This window comes from Gigantopelta aegis, chromosome 9 (assembly GCF_016097555.1).
Source record: "Gigantopelta aegis isolate Gae_Host chromosome 9, Gae_host_genome, whole genome shotgun sequence".
Taxonomy (NCBI): Eukaryota; Metazoa; Mollusca; class Gastropoda; order Neomphalida; family Peltospiridae; genus Gigantopelta; species Gigantopelta aegis.
This window is the reverse complement of record NC_054707.1, coordinates 47,342,801-47,362,961: the sequence shown is the minus strand read 5'-3', so window position 1 is coordinate 47,362,961 and position 20,161 is coordinate 47,342,801. Positions and strand designations below refer to the sequence as shown.

General features: G+C 36.2%; 1 protein-coding gene across 1 annotated transcript in view; it reads left to right on the top strand.

Annotated features, from left to right (window-relative positions):
• The window catches only part of LOC121382345 (polypeptide N-acetylgalactosaminyltransferase 16-like), a 64,170-nt gene extending 50,676 nt beyond the window's left edge, over nt 1-13,494 (top strand). Inside the window, exons 6-11 of the mRNA XM_041511931.1 lie at nt 7,435-7,595; nt 8,086-8,203; nt 8,766-8,942; nt 9,642-9,890; nt 10,815-10,928; nt 11,413-13,494. Of these exons, the coding sequence (XP_041367865.1) occupies nt 7,435-7,595; nt 8,086-8,203; nt 8,766-8,942; nt 9,642-9,890; nt 10,815-10,928; nt 11,413-11,559 (966 nt within the window). The 3' untranslated portion in view covers nt 11,560-13,494. The remainder of the gene's footprint in view (nt 1-7,434; nt 7,596-8,085; nt 8,204-8,765; nt 8,943-9,641; nt 9,891-10,814; nt 10,929-11,412) is intronic.
• Nucleotides 13,495-20,161: the final 6,667 nt, after the last annotated feature.

Below are 20,161 nucleotides of genomic sequence, written 5' to 3'. Positions count from 1 at the left end.
ACATTCACTAGACTATGTATCAAAACACTCTCTAGACTGTTTGTCAAAACACATTCACTAGACTATGTGTCAAAACACATTCTGTAGACCATTTGCCAAAATACATTCACTAGACCATTTGTCAAAACACATTCACTAAACCATTTGTCAAAACACATTCTTTAGATCAAGTCTCAAGACCATTTGTCAAAACACACTCTCTAGATCAAATGTCAAAACATTCTCTCTAGACCTAGTCTCAAAACACACTCTCTAGATCAAATGTCAAAACACACTCTATACTATCTAGACCACTTGTCAAAGCACATGCTTTAGACCAAGTCTGAAAACAGTCTCTAGACCATTTGTCAAAAGACACTCTCTAGACCAAATGTTAAAACATTCTCTTTAGACCATGTGCCAAAACACTATTTAGACCAAGTCTCAAAACACACTCTCTAGATCAAATGTCAAAACACACTCTATACTATCTAGACCACTTGTCAAAGCACATGCTTTAGACCAAGTCTCAAAACAGTCTCTAGACCATTTGTCAAAAGACACTCTCTAGACCAAATGTTAAAACATTCTCTTTAGACCATGTGCCAAAACACTATTTAGACCAAGTCTCAAAACACACTCTCTAGATCAAATGTCAAAACACACTCTATACTATCTAGACCACTTGTCAAAGCACATGCTTTAGACCAAGTCTCAAAACAGTCTCTAGACCATTTGTCAAAAGACACTCTCTAGACCAAATGTTAAAACATTCTCTTTAGACCATGTGCCAAAACACTATTTAGACCAAGTCTCAAAACACACTCTCTAGACTAAATGTTAAAATATACTCTATACTCACCATGTGTCAAAACACATTCCAGACCAAGTGTCAAAGCAGTGTGTCATGTTGGACCCACACAGACCCATAAGGTGAACAGATTGCCAAGGTGATAATTCTTGCCTCGGATATATAATTTTCACATTTTTATATAGTAACAATTAACTACATGCTTTATACAGATCTCAGTTAACTATCAGTATGTTCAGTGCCTACCTGCGAGTCAGAAATTAAGTCTAATAAAGAACTTAAGTAACAAACCAAAGAACATCATGCATGCAGGAAACAAATTTATTAGAACCAATTGTAATTGTCACTAATGCATTCTGGTGACAAGACTGGTGGCCAGTTTTGATTAGTCTGGTGGTAATGATATTGATCGGCCAGTGGGAGGAGAGCCTTCGCTTGTGGACACACTCTGTCAGTTAATACAGTTTATCACCATTGCAGTTGCATTCAGCGGAATCGAGCCTGTCTCATCAAATTCCATCACTTGACAAACTCACATTTGCACCTGTGCGGAGTCCAGAGGGAGTTTGTAATTATGTGTTACTGCACCAGTGTCATTCATTATGGTGACTGATTGTCAGACGGTCATCAAATATGTATAGATGGTGAGTCACAGAAGAACACTTAGATGCAGCTCCAGTAGTGCAATCATGGATGACTTGCCAAGTGGCCACAAAGTACCGGGAGGGCCATGCCCAGACCACCATCACGTTTAGTTACATTTGACAAAAAATAATCATCAAACAATCATGTTGCAAATTAATGTCGATATTTTCTCGAATGGACAGGAGAGTGCAGAAACTTTAGCAGGGGGTCTAAACTATGGTGACTGAAGTTTATTGAGTGGTCGAGTCATGCTTCCTTGGAAAATACTTGGAGAAAAATTAAATTTTATTGAGCAATGAAGGGTTTCGACCCTCAAAAGCCTACCCCTGGAACGTAGTTTTACATCAGGTATATTCCCCCAAAATTATACATATAGTTTGCATCTTGTGCCTAGCAGCTTACCCTGACAATGGATGCAGTTAGAAATAATTTGGAATGAAGGAAAGAAATGGTTTATTTAATGATGCACTCAACACATTTTATTTATGGTTACCAGTATATGGCATCGGACATATGGTTAAGGACCACACAGATATTGAGGGAGGAAACCTGCTGTCGCCACTTCATGGGCTACTCTTTTCGATTAGCAGGAAGGGATCTTTTATATGCACCGTCCATTAGACAGGATAACACATACCACTGCCTTTGATATACTAATCGTGGTGCACTGGCTGACAGCCATGTACTGTAAATCAGGAAATGGTAGTGAACATTCAATATTAGTGGATTTAGCATAGTTACACAAAATGCTAATATTTCATAATGCAAAATGTTATTTACGGTTATATGGTGTCGGACATATGGTTAAGGACCACACAGATATTGAGAGGAAACCCGTTGTCACCACTTCATGGGCTACTCTTTTCGATTAGCAGCAAGGGGTCTTTTATATGCACCATCCCACAGACAGGATAGCACATACCACGGCCTTTGATATACCAGTCGTGGTACACTGTCTGAAATGAGAAATAGCCCAATGGGCCAACAGAGTGGGATCGATCCCAGACCGACCACGCAGCAAGCGGGCGCTGTACCACTGAGCTATGTCCTACCGCCAAAATATTTAAAGAGACATATGATAGACTGTTTGAAAATCTTATGTGTGATTGTTTGTTGGTGATTAACAGAACACACAACAATAGAAAAAAAAGAAATGTTTTATTTAACGACGTACTCAACACATTTTATTTACGGTTATATTGCGTCAGACATATGGTTAAGGACCACAGATTTTGAGAGAAAACCCGCTGTCACCACTACATAGGCTACTCTTTCCGATTAGCAGCAAGGGATCTTTTATTTGCGCTTCCCACAGGCAGGATAGCACAAACCATGGCCTTTGTTGAACCACTTATGGATCAATGGCCGGTGCAAGTGGTTTACATCTACTCACTGAGCCTTGCGGAGCACTCACTCAGGGTTTGGAGTCGGTATCTGGATTAAAAATCCCATGCCTCGACTGGGATCCGAACCCAGTACCTACCAGCCTGTAGATCGATGGCCTAACCATGACGCCACCGAGGCCGGTACACAACAATAGTTACGTGATAATGTGCAAATATATCAAGAGTATTCTTTCAGCCAATCCTACAACTTAAGCTTTCGTAAAATAAAATTGATGTGCCAATTCCACTAAAGTTTTATGTCACTAATCTGTCACTTACATGTGTATTTGGATTTCACTAAATTATAATTTTGTGATTTACAGTAACAGTATCTAAATTTCTTATATTCAATTTTACTTTCAATGAAAACGTAAAAGGGTTCGACAATCATACTAACATTCTTGTCCTTGGAACCCTGGTCTCACATACATGTAATGCTTTCCATTGTCAAAATTCTTTCCTTACATAATTATGGTCATCGAAGTTGGTCCAGCCCAGCCCAGCCTGGCCTCAAGCCTGAAAGTTGGTCTGTATATAAGGACCATGGAATTGGCAGTTTGTGCAGTCAGTTTTTAGTCTGGGCTCCCTGGCGTCCAATTAGGCCTGACAGAGTGGTGGAGGTGTGGAAATCTGGTTAACATGATGCCACTTGTACATAATTGTCTGATTGGCCCTGTCAAACCCACAGTGAATGCTTGTTAGCTGGCCAGATATTGGCCCTGGGCTGAGGCATTCACTGAATCAGCCGGTATAGTGTGTCACAGAACCACCCATTACGGCCCTGCTGCTACTGGTTGAACAGTAAGAATTGTCAGATAGTTTCCACAGAGAAATCTATAATATGGATGAGAAAAAAACTTATTTTTTTGGTCAAGCTTATGTTTAGTATACATGTAGGCACAGCCCCCATGGTCTCCGTTCTACATCCAATGTGAAATAAGTAGAAGGGAAACAAATCCAGAGAGATAATATAGGGTCTTCTCAAACTAAAACATAAATGACACTGTTTAATAAAATAATTTAGTAGGTACAACCCTGAAATATATTTGATATATTATTGGGTATATGAAAACAAATCTTTTGTCAAAGTTTGTTATTAAACAATCAAATAAAATAGTTTGTTTTTCAGCAATGTTTGTCTTTTGTTATCAATCAATTAGTCAGTCAGTCAGTCAGTCAATTAATCAATCAATATTTATTGTACAAAACACCCAAATAGAGCCGGTACAAAATACATACATATTGTTTCAGAACATACAAATATGTATATAATTGTAGGGGTTAAATACATGATATACATATATATATATATATATTGTTAGTTCATTACGTAAGGAATGAAAGAAGGATAATTAATGAAACATATCATGTGTGATATCAAAAGTAAACTCTCTGTGGCTACAAGTTTGATCTGGAGACTTAGTAAACAATTGGTCCATGTGCCAATACTGCACCACATGGGGTGTACTTTTTATAGTTATTTCCAACTGAGGTTCAAACTCACTGTCCTGGGCACATACCTTTGCTATCTGGGTTGTTTTTTCACATCCGAAGTTAATTGTTGGTTCTTAAAGGAACATTTCTGACTTTTCTGCAATTTTAAAGATGTTATTGACTAACAGAGACTTTTTAACAATTGTAATTACATATAAAAAAAAATTCTGCATAAAATATTAGTGGCTGTATATTAAATGTGTTTCCGATCGTTCTAATATTTGTACTAGGTTAAATTTCATTTTATTTCCTAAAATATTGTTTTTTCATATGTACGAAATTATTTGAAGACAAAATCCAGTTTGGGCTTCTTACAAATATTAAGAGGACCAGAAACACATTGAATATACAGACACTGATATTCTGAACAAGAAAATATATTTAATATGTAAGTTTTTTAGAATTATGTTATTAGTAGGAAACATCTTACAGTGCAGCAAACTCAGGAATGAGTTTACTAAAACTAGTTTTGTTTGTGTCTAGCAAGGTAGGACTACAGCTTTAATGACTTGTTTAACTTTAATGAGAGAATTTATTTTTGAAATAGTTACTGACCCAACACCTTCCCAATGAGCCATTTAAACTCTGTGTTGGAGCTGGTACTGGGATGTGAACCCAGTACCTACCAGTCTAAAGACTGACACGATTACACCATTAAATCTGCGTGACTGTGTATGATTGAATTTTACAGTCTGACACTTTATGAAAGGGAGACAATAAGGAAAATACTATAGACTTGAAAATTTACCTAACACTAAACATTTGTTCCTTAAGAGGTTTCTTGTGTTGTGCACATGGATGTATATGTGTGTGATTGTGTGTGTTTTGTATGTGTGTGTCTATATGTATTTATGTATTGATGTATGAATATCTATATATTGTATGTATGTCGAGGTTGACTGTTACATACATAGATATTAACACACTGGCGCAGGGGATAATTAAATCCTTTCTGGCCTCACAAATTGTCCCATGCCGTTGCTGGGACTTGAACCTGTGGCACCGAATCGCCCGCAAATTGCAAGACTAACCACAATACGCTCTGAGCTATCGAAGCTTCCATAAAAAGGAAGTTCTTTAACTCAACCATATGCATGGGGTCTACAATCTACAATGTATGTATGGATGTATGTATGTATGTATGTATGTATGTATGTATGTATGTATGTATGTGTATGTGTATGTGTGTGCATGTGTATGTGTGTGCATGTATGTGTGTGTGTGTACATGAGTGTGTGTGCATGTGTGTGTGCATTGTGTGTGTGTGTGTGCGTGTGTGTGTGTGTGTGTTTGTACATTGTGTGTGTGGGGGAACTTTGTGTGTGTGCGTGCGTGCATGTGTATGTGTATTTGTGTGTGTGTGTGCATTGTGTGTGTGCGTGCATGTGTATTTGTGTGTGTATGTGTGTGTGTGCATTGTGTGTGTGTGTGCATGTGTATTTGTGTGTGTGTGCAGTGTGTGTGTGTGTGCATGTGTATGTGTATTTGTGTGTATGTGCATGCGTGTATGTGTATGTGTGTGTGTGTGTGTGTGTGCGTGTGTGTGTGCATGCATGTATGTGTATGTGTGTGTGACAGTCTGTTAAGTGTAGTTTTCACAGAGTTCCTCACTAAGACAGATGTTGGCTCTGTGTTTACCTAAACGTTTAACTTGACAGATGGTAAGAAAGTTTTTCTCTAATAAAGTAGATTACTTCCTAGGTTGTGTTTTCAGCCAATCAAAACATCTGTGACATGTCTGAAGGATTGAAATGCCAGAGGCATGCTTTTCCATCATGTTGCCAATGACAACATCACAAGATCTGGGTTCTTGTTTTTTGTGTGTGATTACTCTTCTTTTTAAAGATTACTTAACTGAAAACATAGCCTCCCATGGTGATACAAGGTAATATTTTGTTTTTTTTAATGTTGTTTTTTTTTTTTTTTTTTTTTTTCTTTATTCTTTGAAGGTTAGAATGTTGAACTGCAGAATGCTTACTTAATGGAATTCATCATTAAAGTTGTAATCCTACCTTCCTATTTTATAATATTTTTTACTAATGCTAGACACAAACAAAACTAGTTTTAGTAAACTCATGCTTTTTTGCTTTTATCTGATGCCATCAGCTGCTTATATGCAACTTTGTCTGCTTATTACTGAAACTAAAACAGCTAAAACAAAATCAATTACATAACAGAAATATTCCCCAGAGAATTTTTAAATAAACATTGTATTTTTCAAATTCTCATATCTTTTTTTACTCTTGAGTTTAACAATCTTCAAATTCGATATATTTAGATAGCATTATAATGCTTCTTGATGTCATTTTATATGGATTTCATTAAGGGACAGACTCTGGATTGCATTGTGCTCAGTTAATTCCTTTAAACAGAGAATTGAGCTTCAGTGACATTTGTTTTTCACTTGTTCATTAATAGTCATGAGCCTCCTGTGATGAAGTGCTTGTAGAGCTATTAAAGGTGTAAGAAAAGGTAAATAGTTTTTATCATACAACAGAGTTTACCCTGGCAGGCTAAATTCTGTTGTATGATATAAATTGTTTATCTTTTGTCTGTTCAAGATCTAGATAACCCCTGCAATTACCCATGACAATCAGCAGTGCCATGGAGATTGCTGTGGAGGTTTTAATTCTACACGACACCTTTTTGCCTTGATCTATATTCAGGTTTTTTCAGTGGTTTGGGGATGTTTTTGCTGTGGACATTTACTTGATTGCATGGGTTGTCTAGATGGAATAAGTATATCTGATCATTTATTCATGGACTTGCCAAAGATCTTCTGCCATCTTGGTGGAGGTTTACCAACATTTTTCTGGATTTTCACTTTTTGGGGGGAAATAATGTACGATTTTTAAAAATTATTATTATTTTTGTTTTATTTAGTTTTTAAGAAAATGCTTGGGATTTCTGAGTCTAAATATAGAAATTTGGTGAATGTCAAGAGAATCACACCGAAGTATCAATCTAATTTGTCAGTCACATGTCAGATCCATGCATTGGAAATTTGCGATGGTCAGAATCTTGAACAATAGGTTATTAAAAGACTTGGTTTTCACAGGTCATGCATAAAACCCCTGAATAGGCCAACAGTATGATGTGTGGTTTGTTTTGTCATTACAGATTGCAAGTCCCTACATTGATGCAATAAAGGCTGATAGCTTTGAGTATGTCCCTGCTCCGGATAACTTGCACGGAGCGTTCACGTGGAGGCTGGAGTTTGTGTGGAAGGGAATCCCACCACATGTGGTACAACACAGAACGTCGTCAGCTGACCCTATTAAGTAAGGAGGCCTACACTGAAATCTGTTCACAGAGGACACCTTTTATGACAACCATTCTTGTTAAACATTGGCAGACAAAGATTGTTTTTGGCAACTCACATGGATCTGTGATTGAATTTTGTCTCAACTCTGTGTTATATAACACATTGAATTTTAATACTTTAATGTTCTAAAAACTAATTTTGCTTCTCTGTAATATTGATATTTTAACACAGTTCTTTAATCTGTGTTTTAATTTAACTTTTAACTTTTTATATTGATTTGATATCATTTCATTCCTATACTTTAAAAGTTTTTTTTAAGTTTTGACTTTGAAGAATGAAATTAATCTGGATTATTTTTTTCATTCTGTTGTTTGTCTGGAAATGCATACACAGTATATAGCAGATTTCTAAATACATGTATGTACACTTGTAGTGGTTATGGACAAAGTAAATGTTTGTTAAATTACAATTTGTCTGTTTATCTTCACTCATGTCTTCTGTTTCAGATCCCCTGTCATTAGCGGTGGTCTCTTTGCTGTGTATAAAAATTTCTTCTTCTCCTTGGGATCCTATGATGATAATATGGAGATATGGGGCGGCGAAAACCTCGAACTGTCATTTCGGGTAAAACAAACACTAAGCCATTCTAATTAATTATTACTTTAGTCATTATTGTGTGGAAGTTCTCTTGTTATATAATACATTAAAATGATGATGTTGAACTTGTGTTTTGCATCAAGCAGTTGACAATGTCCTTTGATAAACATAGAAACCTTTTGAAATGTGATGTTCTGATTTATGTGGTCATTGTTTGCATCTTTCCTCATATTCTATTTTGTGATCTTCTTCTGTGGAGCACTGGTTGGGAAAATGTTAGTAAATCCAGTAAGAGATCTGTCCAATGACCTCTCACACCTGACCTACCACAACTAAATTCTTTAGTCTTTCTGAAGTTCATTATGATGAAACCAAAAGTAAATTTAATATTGGAAAGCTAAAGTAATTTAATATTCAACATTAAAAAGCTTCCTGTGTTAGATAGAGATTCATGGAATCAACCACTGTTTTGCCAAGTGCCCATTTGACTCTGCATTGTACAAAGATATGGCCCTGATTGTGTTTTACGGTTTTGTCGTACAGATTAAGATAGCCAGTAACATGTGAGTATTTTCCATCTCTCTGACAGGCGTGGATGTGTGGTGGCTCTATGGAGATCCTGCCTTGTTCTCGCGTCGGTCACGTCTTCCGTAACCTTCTTCCGTACAAGTTTCCTGGTGATGGGCAGACAACTCTTCTACGAAATCTTGGACGGGTGGCCGAAGTTTGGATGGATCAGTACAAAGAGACATTTTTCTCAGCTGTGGTCAGTTTTTAAGATTTGTTACATTTCTTTTTCTAAATGACTGTTTCTTCTTGTGTATACATGTACTTTACATTGCTTACTTTCTTGGCTGATGGAAAGCAATTGGATGCACAATAATATTTATCATGAAATAAAGTGTGAAGTAGTATTTAAAAAAAAAGAAAAAATTATAGTTTGCTTAAAGAAAGCACATAAAAAGCATTATGGTAACAGTATATCAGCTGTATGCATAGCCAACAATTTTTAAATTAAAATTTGTATCAAATTAAAATTTGTATCAAATTAAGTAAAATATATTTTAAATCTTTTATTGTTTTGACCTGTTAATAATAAAACTGACTTAATTTTGCCACACAAACAGTAACATTTGTCTTTTAAATCACTCAAATATTGAGCTGAACATTATCCAGTTTATCTTATCTACATTTAGATAGATATTTTGATGTCTAATTTAGTTTCATAGCAGATTTTGTCATTCAAAGGGAATTATCACTCTCCATCACTCACCTGAGACTAGTTCAAGGAAACTAATTTTTAACTGCCCGTAGCATGTGGATTTATATGGTATTCATTTGGTAATATCTTAAATGGCTCCCTTTTATCTAAGTTAGAAGAGCAATTAATCTTTTTCTTCAATATTTTTTCACTTGAAGGTCTGTGCTACCAATGATTAACCCTACACTGCTACAATATTTCCAGGATTTTCCACGATCTGTATCTCTAGGAAACCTGACCTCCCGTCATCATCTCAGGAAGACCCTTCACTGCCGACCATTCCAGTGGTACCTTGATAACGTCATTCCAGAGCTGGTCGTTCCACCTTCCAGCGCGGTTGTGTTTGGAGAGTTCCGGAACAGGGCCTCCTTGACTTGTCTCACATTAAGTAAGAAGTCAGCCAAACAGACAGACTTGGAGCTGTCAGCTTGTCTTGGTGACTCCATCAATCAGGTACTATATGTAATAATTGATATACTTAGATTGCATTTTGGGTCTCAGTTTTTAAATTTTCAAACAGGTACAAACTAAATAGAGTGGCCTCATTCTAAATTGTGAATAGGATTTATGGGGAGCTGGCCGTATGTGTCCGTATACACAGTGCTAGATTAAACATACTTCTACCAAGCTATTGTCACTGAATAGGACTGTAATTGTGCCAGTTTACACAGAAATCTGGATAGTTCAGATGCCAGTTTAGACAGTCCACAGTGTATGACTAAGATTCTATTTTACTATTGGTATGTTGGAAGACACCCTAGTGAATCATGGTTCTGGACTCCCATGTATTGAACATTATCCTTTGGGCCGTATGTGCTCTTCTGTCTGTTGGGAAGTGCTTGTATGTAATTACATCTTTTGCATCTAATTGGTAATATTAGCAAAACATATAGCCCCCTCACACTAAACCATTAAATTCTGTTCTATGCAGAACCTGGGCTTTATTTGAACTGCAGTTGACTATACATAAATAAACAAATTAATATCATCACTGTCACCAGCCAATGGTGTTTTCTATAACATTTTGTTTGTTAACCTGCCATTTATCAGAGTCAGAAGGTAATTTACCCAGATTACGGTAATAGTGTAAAATATGGCACCTGTATATTAGATATGCACACATGTACACATTTTGTAGTATATGATAAACTTGTCCTGTGTTGTAAATATTAAACTATCCTGAGTTTCAGCAATAAAGTTAGTTTGTATTCTTTAATAACACATTGTTTAATTACTCATCAGCTATTGGATGTCCAGTTTTAGCCATATATATATATATATATAATGTCATTTTGTATGGTTTTATTGAATTATTCTGTTTATGGTAACTAATAATGTAATATGGTGTTATATTAATCATATTATTTTCTTTTGCAGCTTTCTTACATTAGCCATGATGGTCATTTCCACCATGGTTCACATTGCCTGGTAACAGCTCCCAATAAGGGACTGTCGTTAGGACCCTGCAAGCACCACAGATGGCTGTTGATGGTATGTACTGCTATTAAAAAAGTCATGCATTGTTCTCTGTGGTGTAGTAGTTAATCTATCCACCTTAAGACTGGCAGGAACCAATATTGCTGGTGTAGTGGTCCATCCATTACCAGGCTGGTTGGTACTGGATTCACATCCTGGTACTGGTTCTCACCCATGGCAAGTTTTAACAGCTCAGTGGGCAAATGTAAGGACACTACAGCAAACACCCAACGTTTCTCTCACCATCAACTAACCATTAACTCAGTGGCCTGAACAATCAATCCAGGTGTCCACAATTTTACATTATAAGGAGTGAGATAAAAATTAACAGTCTTCTAAAAAACCATGCTGATGGCCAAGTCGGTCTTCTATGTCAAACACCTAATAGCTCTAGGTTATATGTATGATGCACAACAAACATATATCTCCTTTTCTTTCATTCCTTGTTGCAGAATGAACTGAACAGTTAAGCATTATGTTTTAATTATTTCTTTTGTAGGAGAATCACATCCAGCTGAATGGCACAGACCTGTGTGTGACTGGAGTGGACAATGAGTTTGTGGCCTTGAGGCAGTGCTCGAGAGAGGACACTTCTCAGATGTGGGACACCACATACCACTTTCAGAGAGATAGAAGACATGTCTGATGGAGATTCCTTGGCCACATCCACTGGCTGGAATAGTGTGCAGCTTTAACAGAGCAATAGTGTGCAACTCTCAGTGTCTCCACAATCATACAGTTCTCAGCTTTAACAGAGCAGTAGTGTAAAACTTTTAATGTCCCTGCAATAATACGTTTCTCAGCTTTAAGAGAGGAATAGTGTACAACTTTTAATGTCCCTGCAATAATACGTTTCTCAGCTTTAAGAGAGGAATATTGTACAACTTTTAATTTCCCTGCAATAATACATTTCTCAGCTTTAATGTTAGAGGAAAATCTGTATTTTTCTAGAACTTGGCCATAAAATCTCATGAACATATCTAACTAAACCATGTCTAGATCTGCCCAAAACACTACCTTGCATAGAGTGCAGTCTGCACGGGGCATTCTAAAGTTTTTAACACTGGGAAATATGTCATTTGTGGGAGCTATGGCTATGCAGAACAAAAATGGTGATTCTCTTGTAGGGAAGTTAATGGTACTAACCACCATGAATGTCAAAACATTATTTAAGGTTTGTCTTCATAGAAATACAAGCTAGAATATAATGATTTTGATGTTCAGATAAAACAAAACTGATCTCAATTAATGCTTGGATAAGTGAGTGTAAAATAATGTACATGCAGATATTGCCAAACCTCCAGGTCCTATACTTATAACATTTATAAAGTTTGGACTTGGGCTTTAGCAGAGTCTAGATACTAGGAAGTCCTATCAGTGCCACACAAATAACATGCAGCATTTCAGACTTTATTCTATCTAGTCAGAACATTAAATGTTTTATAAGCAATTGGTGACATGAGTGATATTGGCAGGTTTCCTCTAGAAGACGAATACTATCTTGGACAAACAGTTGAATTATATTTGCTTATAAAACTTTCATAAAATCCAGACATTAAAAGGTTTTTAAGCACTGGTGCAGGACCGAGTAGATAAACTTCAATTGAATATATAGGCATGCATGGAAGTAGCCTGAGTGCCCTGCCATTCGAGAGCTAGACAGACTTGAGACAGTTATAATCAGAGATAACTCTATAATGAAAACACAGAATGTTTTCCTAATTCTCTTTTCCACAATGTTGTGGTTAAATATGTAAGTGCTGACAGTTTCTAACTGTAATGTATGTATTAGTGATTAATATGTAAATTATTTGTTATCATCTAACTGGAAAAAGGATCACTGTAAAGGTATTTAATGTTAAACATAAGTCTATTGTTGTATTAGAATGGGAATCTTTGCCTACCTGGTGGTAAAAACATATGCTGTGTTTTTGTTACAAAGTTATCTTGACTTAGAAAATGATTATAACCATCCACATATCTGGAATGGCAAAGTACTTGAGCTTGCAAGGAAGTTAATAATTACCATCACCATTTGTTACAGTTACAATATGCAAATTCTAAAGCAAGTGTGCAGCAAAGCCTACCAGACTTTGACATCAACAGCATGCTGTCTACCAGTCTGCTAACTAACTAAAGTCTATAAACATAGACTGACCATTCTTTTAATTGAAGATATTCAAGTTATTAACTCTTCAACTAATCAGGTGCTATAAGTCATAATGTCATGATTACATATTGTGATAAATTGTGACCTTTGATATTTTGAATCTGTATATTACGCTCAAATTACCAGTCATAAAGGTATTTCAAATTCAGATTCAGGTTTTTTTTCTTATGAATATTTTTAATGCTGAAATATGTTATTTTTAATATATGTTTGTACATATTATAATTTATATATTTATTATGTGGTGATGAATTTTGTACTTCAGATGACTGTTACAGGGTATCATTAAAGGAAGTATCCTGTGTTTTTGGCGATTGTTAAGATGATGCCGACCAACAGACACTTGTTAACGACTGTAATTACATATTTTATATATACATACATATATATATATATATATATATATATATACATACATACATACATACATACATACATACATACATACATACATACATACATACATACATACATACATACATACATACATACATTACATACATACATACATTTCGTATGTACGAAATTAGTGAGATACCAAATCCAGTTTGGGTTACTTACAAATATTAGGACGACCAGAAACACATTGAATATACAGATTCTAATATTCTAAACAGGAAAATATATTTAACTTGTAATACTAGTCGTTACAAACTTTTATTAGTCGAACACATCTTACAATGCAGAAAACTCAGGATGTTTTTTTTAACATTTACAGTCACTTTTGTTGATGAATAAAATGCTACAAGACGATGATATTCTTTGTTTTGTCATTTTGATGACCAGTTATTATAAACTGAAGCTGATAATTAAAGTATCCTCAAAACGTTTTCAACCTATTTGCATATAAATTATTTATAAAATATATCTTAAACTATGAACCCCACAGTCAAATAATAAAATGGGTAAACACATCAACAATTTTGCTAAATAAATTATTAATCCAATACTTATATAAGGACGATGACTGGAGCAACATAATTATTTTTCAGGACGGTATCTTGCCTAAAATGTCTAGGGATCAGTGATAAAAAAACAAAGGAAAAAACTCAGAGTAGTATAGGATGTTTTGTAGCTAGACAAAAAAGGGCATTTTTAATCTTAAAAAATGACCCTCTTTCGTTTGACACTGCTCACTCCCTGCTAAATACAACACTGACATCACATTTATCAATGTTGAGCCCATCACTGTCTGTTGTTGAATCGTTTTGACTCGTTCACTGTGTTACTGACAGAACGAATGTCGGTATGATTCAACCGTTTGGTGAATTCCTCCACGATGCGATATTCACAAAGCTGCATTTCATGATGCTGTTGGTGACTGCTGTCGATATTATATCGCTCTTTCCACACAATAATTTCTAATCCCTCTTTGTTGTGACAGAAAATGATAGAGTGCTTCTTTGATACAGTCTGCGATTTTTCCAGGATTCCCATAATATTGCACTTTATTCCTATTAGCTTCATTGGCGTTTTTACAACCTCGTGCATTTGCTCTGGCAGATAAATCTGGATAATATCTTTGCGTATGTTTTGTGATCAATCTTATGACATTTCCAGATTGGACTCAATTTTGAAATAATGGTACATGAAACGCAAGCTGGAAGGTTCTACAGCAAACATCAGTTCTAATGCTAGAGTCATACAATCAACTGTCACGGAGAAGCTGGCTAACTAGATGGTTGCGTTGTAATTTTCCCAACTCCCGACTTGCGATGGGTTAAAAACTAATCGGTCACCGACGTTGTATACGACGAGACTCGAGTTGGAAGAGTGCTCAGACTAGTAACTGGACAGTCGTAGAAGTTGAGAGATCGACGAGTTGGCCAACTCCGTCGTGCCAGTTGATAGTCTGAGACTAGTATTACTATTCAAGTCCTCTCAATTGGTCACACAATGACCTGTCATGTCTCGCGAGTTTTGTTTGTTGCATCATACCAAATAAAATGACATAGACGACAATGTTAACTATGTGGCAACCTCTGCAATTAAAAAAAAATGTCTACAGCAACACACTTGCCGTAAAAAAAACCCCAGATATGAAGAAGAAGAAAATGTTTTATTTAACGACGCACTCAACACATTTTATTTACGGTTATATGGCGTCGGACATATGGTTTAAGGACCACACAGATATTGAGGGAGGAAACCCGCTGTTGCCACTTCATGGACTACTCTTTTCGATTAACAGCAAGGGATCTTTTATATGCACCATCCCATAGACAGGATAGCACATACCACGGCCTTTGATGTACCAGTCGTGGTGCACTGGCTGGAACGAGAAATAGCCCTCAGATATAGTCAACAGCAAAAACAAACAAAAAATGCCATGGAGAATTAAAAACTCCATGGCATTGTTGATTGCCGTGTGCAACAGCAGGGGTTGCGTGGTTAAACACATTATATGCATTATATATATATATATATATATATATATATATATATATATATATATATATATATATATATATATATATGAATACTACATCTAATCGTTCAAAGTATTAACTGAACAAAAAGTGAAACCTTTTATGGCTGATTTTTATATAATCTTTAGTTTCGCAAAAAGGTTGTAGTAATTAATTTTACAAGTACGCTATACATGTTTTAAGTATGTTTGGCTCAGTGGTACTAAATGAATAAATGAAATAAAATTACATACAGTTATTGCCCAGACAACAATTGTCATATTTATCAACACTTACAGGATTGCCATCAAGTGTTCGATCACTTCGAACTTTGACCCAGCCGGATGTTATTTGGTTTAGTGTTATCTGCAGAAGACTCACTCGTTTGGAGCATTTCCCCAGCAACCGCACGATCTCAACCCTTCGCATTCGCTCGAAAACTGCTTAAAATGTGACCCCCCCCCCCCCCCCCCCCCCCCCGCCCCACACACACACACACACACCATCGTATTGTTTTTTTTCCCAGTCTCCAGCAGAAACTTGTTAAAAGTCGACCAGGCAGGTTCAGGTCCCTTTGCATGTTAAAACAGTAACTACTATCATAAGACAAAACGTTTGTGTTCTTTAACAATAGAGCAAATTGATTTATTAATCATCGGCTATTGAATATCAAGCATTTTGGTAATTCTGACACTGTCTTGGAGTGTTACCTTTTATAGCAAGGCATCTTTTGTATGCACCATCTCACAGACAGGACCTTTGATACACCAGTCGTGGTGTACTTTCTGGAACGAGAAATATCCCTAAAAGCCAACCGGTGGGGATAGATTGATCGGACATCAGGCGAGCGCTTCACTACTGGACACGTCCAACCCTCGCTCTAGCCAGTGCATTACGACTGGTATATCAAAGACCGTGGTATGTGCTATCCTGTCTGTGGGATGGGGCACATAAAAGATCCCTTGCTACAAATGGAAAAATGTAGCGGGTTTCCTTTCTAAGACTATATGTCAAAATTATCAAATGTTTGACATCCAGTAGCCGATGATTAATAAATCAATGTGCTCTAGTGGTGTTATTAAACAAAATAAACAAACGTCCCGTCCCTATCATATAAACACCAGTCAGTACTCACCTAAGCATATAAACTCATTATCGATGAATAATAAATCAATGTGCTCTAGTGGTGTCGTTAAACAAAACTAACTAACTAAACTCGTCACCGCTTGATGCAGTAATTCTAGTGTCAAGTATGCTGTTTAAACTTTAGCTGTACCACTGATTTAAGTTACTTAAACATGAAATCTGCCTGGTGTTTCTACTCAAGCATACTATTAACGAATATAATTGTCAAAACCCCTCCTGGTACCCCCCCCCCCCCCGCCCAAATAAATCAACAAAAAAAACCACACACAAAAAACCCCAACAACAACAACAACAACAACAACAAAACAAAACACCAACAAACCTAACCCCCCCAAAAACCCCAACAAAACAAACAAACAAAAATAACAACAAAATGCATTCCTGTCAAAACCACTCCATGTGAGAAAACAAATGAGAAGTATATCAACAAATACATTTTTAATTCAAACATCAAACAGATATATTTGAAATCTAAATAGCACACATAAATATATAATTAGCTCATTTCAATTTAGCACACAGTTCAATGGCTGTAGAGATCACATACAGTGACCAGTAGGCTCCGAGGAAAGGATTTTCACCCGAATTCCTTCTGATAGCCCTTTGCTTGTTTCATTTTTCTTAAATGGACATTCCTGAGTTTGTTGCAATTTTTAAGATGTGATCGACTAACAGAGACTTTTTATCGATTGTAATTACATATCAAATATATTTTTCTGCATAAAATATTAGTGGCTGTATATTAAACGTATTTTTGATCGTTTTAATATTTGTACTAGGTTAAATTTCATATTATTTCCTAAAATATGTTTTTTTCGTACGTACGAACTTATTTGAAGACAAAATCCAGTTTGGGCTTCTTACAAATATTAAGACGACCAGAAACACTGAATATACAGACACTGCTATTCTAATCAAGAACATATATTTATCATGTAACTTTAATCGTAGAAATATTTTATTAGTCGGAAACATCTTGCAATGCAGCAAACTCAGGAATGTCCCTTTAAAGTTGGGGTTTTCTTTTAACTATAAAATTATATGTATCTTGGGAATTCATTGTTTATCATCGTATTCAAAACTGAATACGCGTACAAAAAACAAAAATCTACACAAACTGTTAAAATAATACTAAATATTCACAAAAGGTCAAATGATACTGCTTGACCACAAAATGTGCACCTCGACTGGTCAAAGGCCATGATATGTGCTCTCTTGTCTGCGGGAAAGTGCATAAAAGACCCCTTGCTACTAATAGACAAGTATAGCGGCTTTCGTCTGATGACTACGTGTCAGTAATACCAAATGTTTGACATCCAATAGCCGATGATTAAAGGGACATTCTTGAGTTTGCTGCATTGTAAGATGTTTCCAAATTAAACTTACATATTAAATATATTTTCTTGTTTAGAATATCAGTGTCTATATATTCAATGTGTTTTCTGGTCGTCTTAATATTTGTAAGAAGCCCAAACTGGATTTGTCTTTAAATAATTTCGTACGTACGAAAAAAAATATATGTTAGGAAATAAAATGAAATTTAACCTAATACAAATATCAGAACGATCAGAAACACGTTTAATATACAGCCACTAATATTTTATGCAGAAATATATATTTGATATGTAATTACAATCGTTAAAACGTCTATTAGTCAATAACATCTTAAAAATTGCAGCAAACTCAGGAATGTCCGTTTAATTAATCAATGTGCTCTATTGGTGTCGTTAAACAAAACAAACTTTAACTTTTTTGTTTGACCGATATAATTATTTATTTGAATTTTGGTTTTCATATAGTATTGTTAGTACAGAGTGTTCCTATTGGTAGTGGGAATTTTCCCTCTTAGCTCAGTTGGTAGAATGCGTGATTCTCATTTAAAGGTCTGTGATTCGAATCCCCTCAAAGGATGTAAATTTATCTGTTACATTTACATATTAAATTCCGTTATTTGAAATGCAATGTAAAAAAAATAGGACATATCAATGTTCTATGCCTAGTGATTTTAAAGTGCCAAAATTAAGAATTGATCGTGAAAACTGGTTAAATATTTAACGACTAATCGTGATACCACTCTTCGTGCACACCGAAGCTTGCTATTGACTCCTGCGAGTCGTTATAACATGCTGAATGAGTTGTCAAGTTCAAGTGCAGTTGCGTACTTGAATGGAGTAAACTATTGCCACAGATTCTGTCGAAAATTAATCACACAAACATTTTTTTCTATCAACATTTCACATAGTGTTCATTATCGCGAGATACAAAACTGTGAGGAAACTTCGTTGATTATTTTTTTTTCTATCTTAGAAATTACTGGTCACTTTTTATTCTTCTATTGATTTTGAAAGCCCCTGAAAAGCGACAAGAAGAGAGAAATCCTTTGAAAAAGCGTCAAGCAGATTTGTTGATGGAGCTCTTTAAGATAGCGGTTTCTTCACAATACGTCATCAACTGGGATTTTTTTTTAGACTTTTCAGTCGATGAGCTAGGAAAATGATGTCTTTTCATTTCTCATCAGTTATCTGGACTGTGAGTCAAAATCGACCTTTCAGTCGCGTTCTGATAAGAAGACTGTTTTAATCAGATGGATACAGCAAGGATTATTTACTTAGCGCTACAGGCGAAACCTTCCTCCAGAACCTTTTCACAACACTTCCTGTAGAGATTTTTTCTGTGTGTGGGCAAATAAAATTTGGGCAAAATTATTCAAAGTTCGTCACAGAAATCGAGCAATAGAGAAAATGTATGAAGGCTTGTTATTGATTATGACAGTATAATTATTATCAGTCCAACAGACGACTATCCATCCTTTGAATTAATTTCTGCCGATTCATTCATTCGTCAATCCATCCATCCATCCTCCCATCTATTTATTCATCCATCCATCCATCCATCCATGCATCCATGCATCCAATCCATCCACCCATCCGTCCGTTCCATCCTATCCCATCCATCCATCCATCCATCCATCCATCCCATCCCATCCCATCCCATCCCATCCCATCCCATCCCCATCCCCATCCCCATCCCCATCCCCATCCCCATCCCATCCCATCCCATCCATCCATCCATCTACCCACCCAAACCATCCACCCATATATTTATCTATTTAATCCATCCACCCAAAATATCCAAACAAATCAACTCTCACTCCATCCTTCCATCCCTCAGTCCGTCTATCCATCCATCCGATCAACCAACCAACTAATCAATCAACAATCGTCTATCTTTCTTATAGTTTCTATTGACATTTCAAAGATCCATTAATTTTTTTTTTACAATCTTCCATACATCTGTTTGACCTGCGTCTCTTCATCCCCCCTCCGTGTGTCCGTCCTTCCGTCCGTCCACCTGTGACCATCCACATGGGCGTATGGGGACTCTTTGATTTAGGGGGACTGGAGGGGTTGATTTGCCCGAAATTTTACCCAGATAAAAACTGCCCGAATTTTCCCCACTGTTTTCCCACTGTTTTGCCCGAATTTGGGGGGGGGGGGGTGAGATTGCCCCCTGCCCCCCCCCCC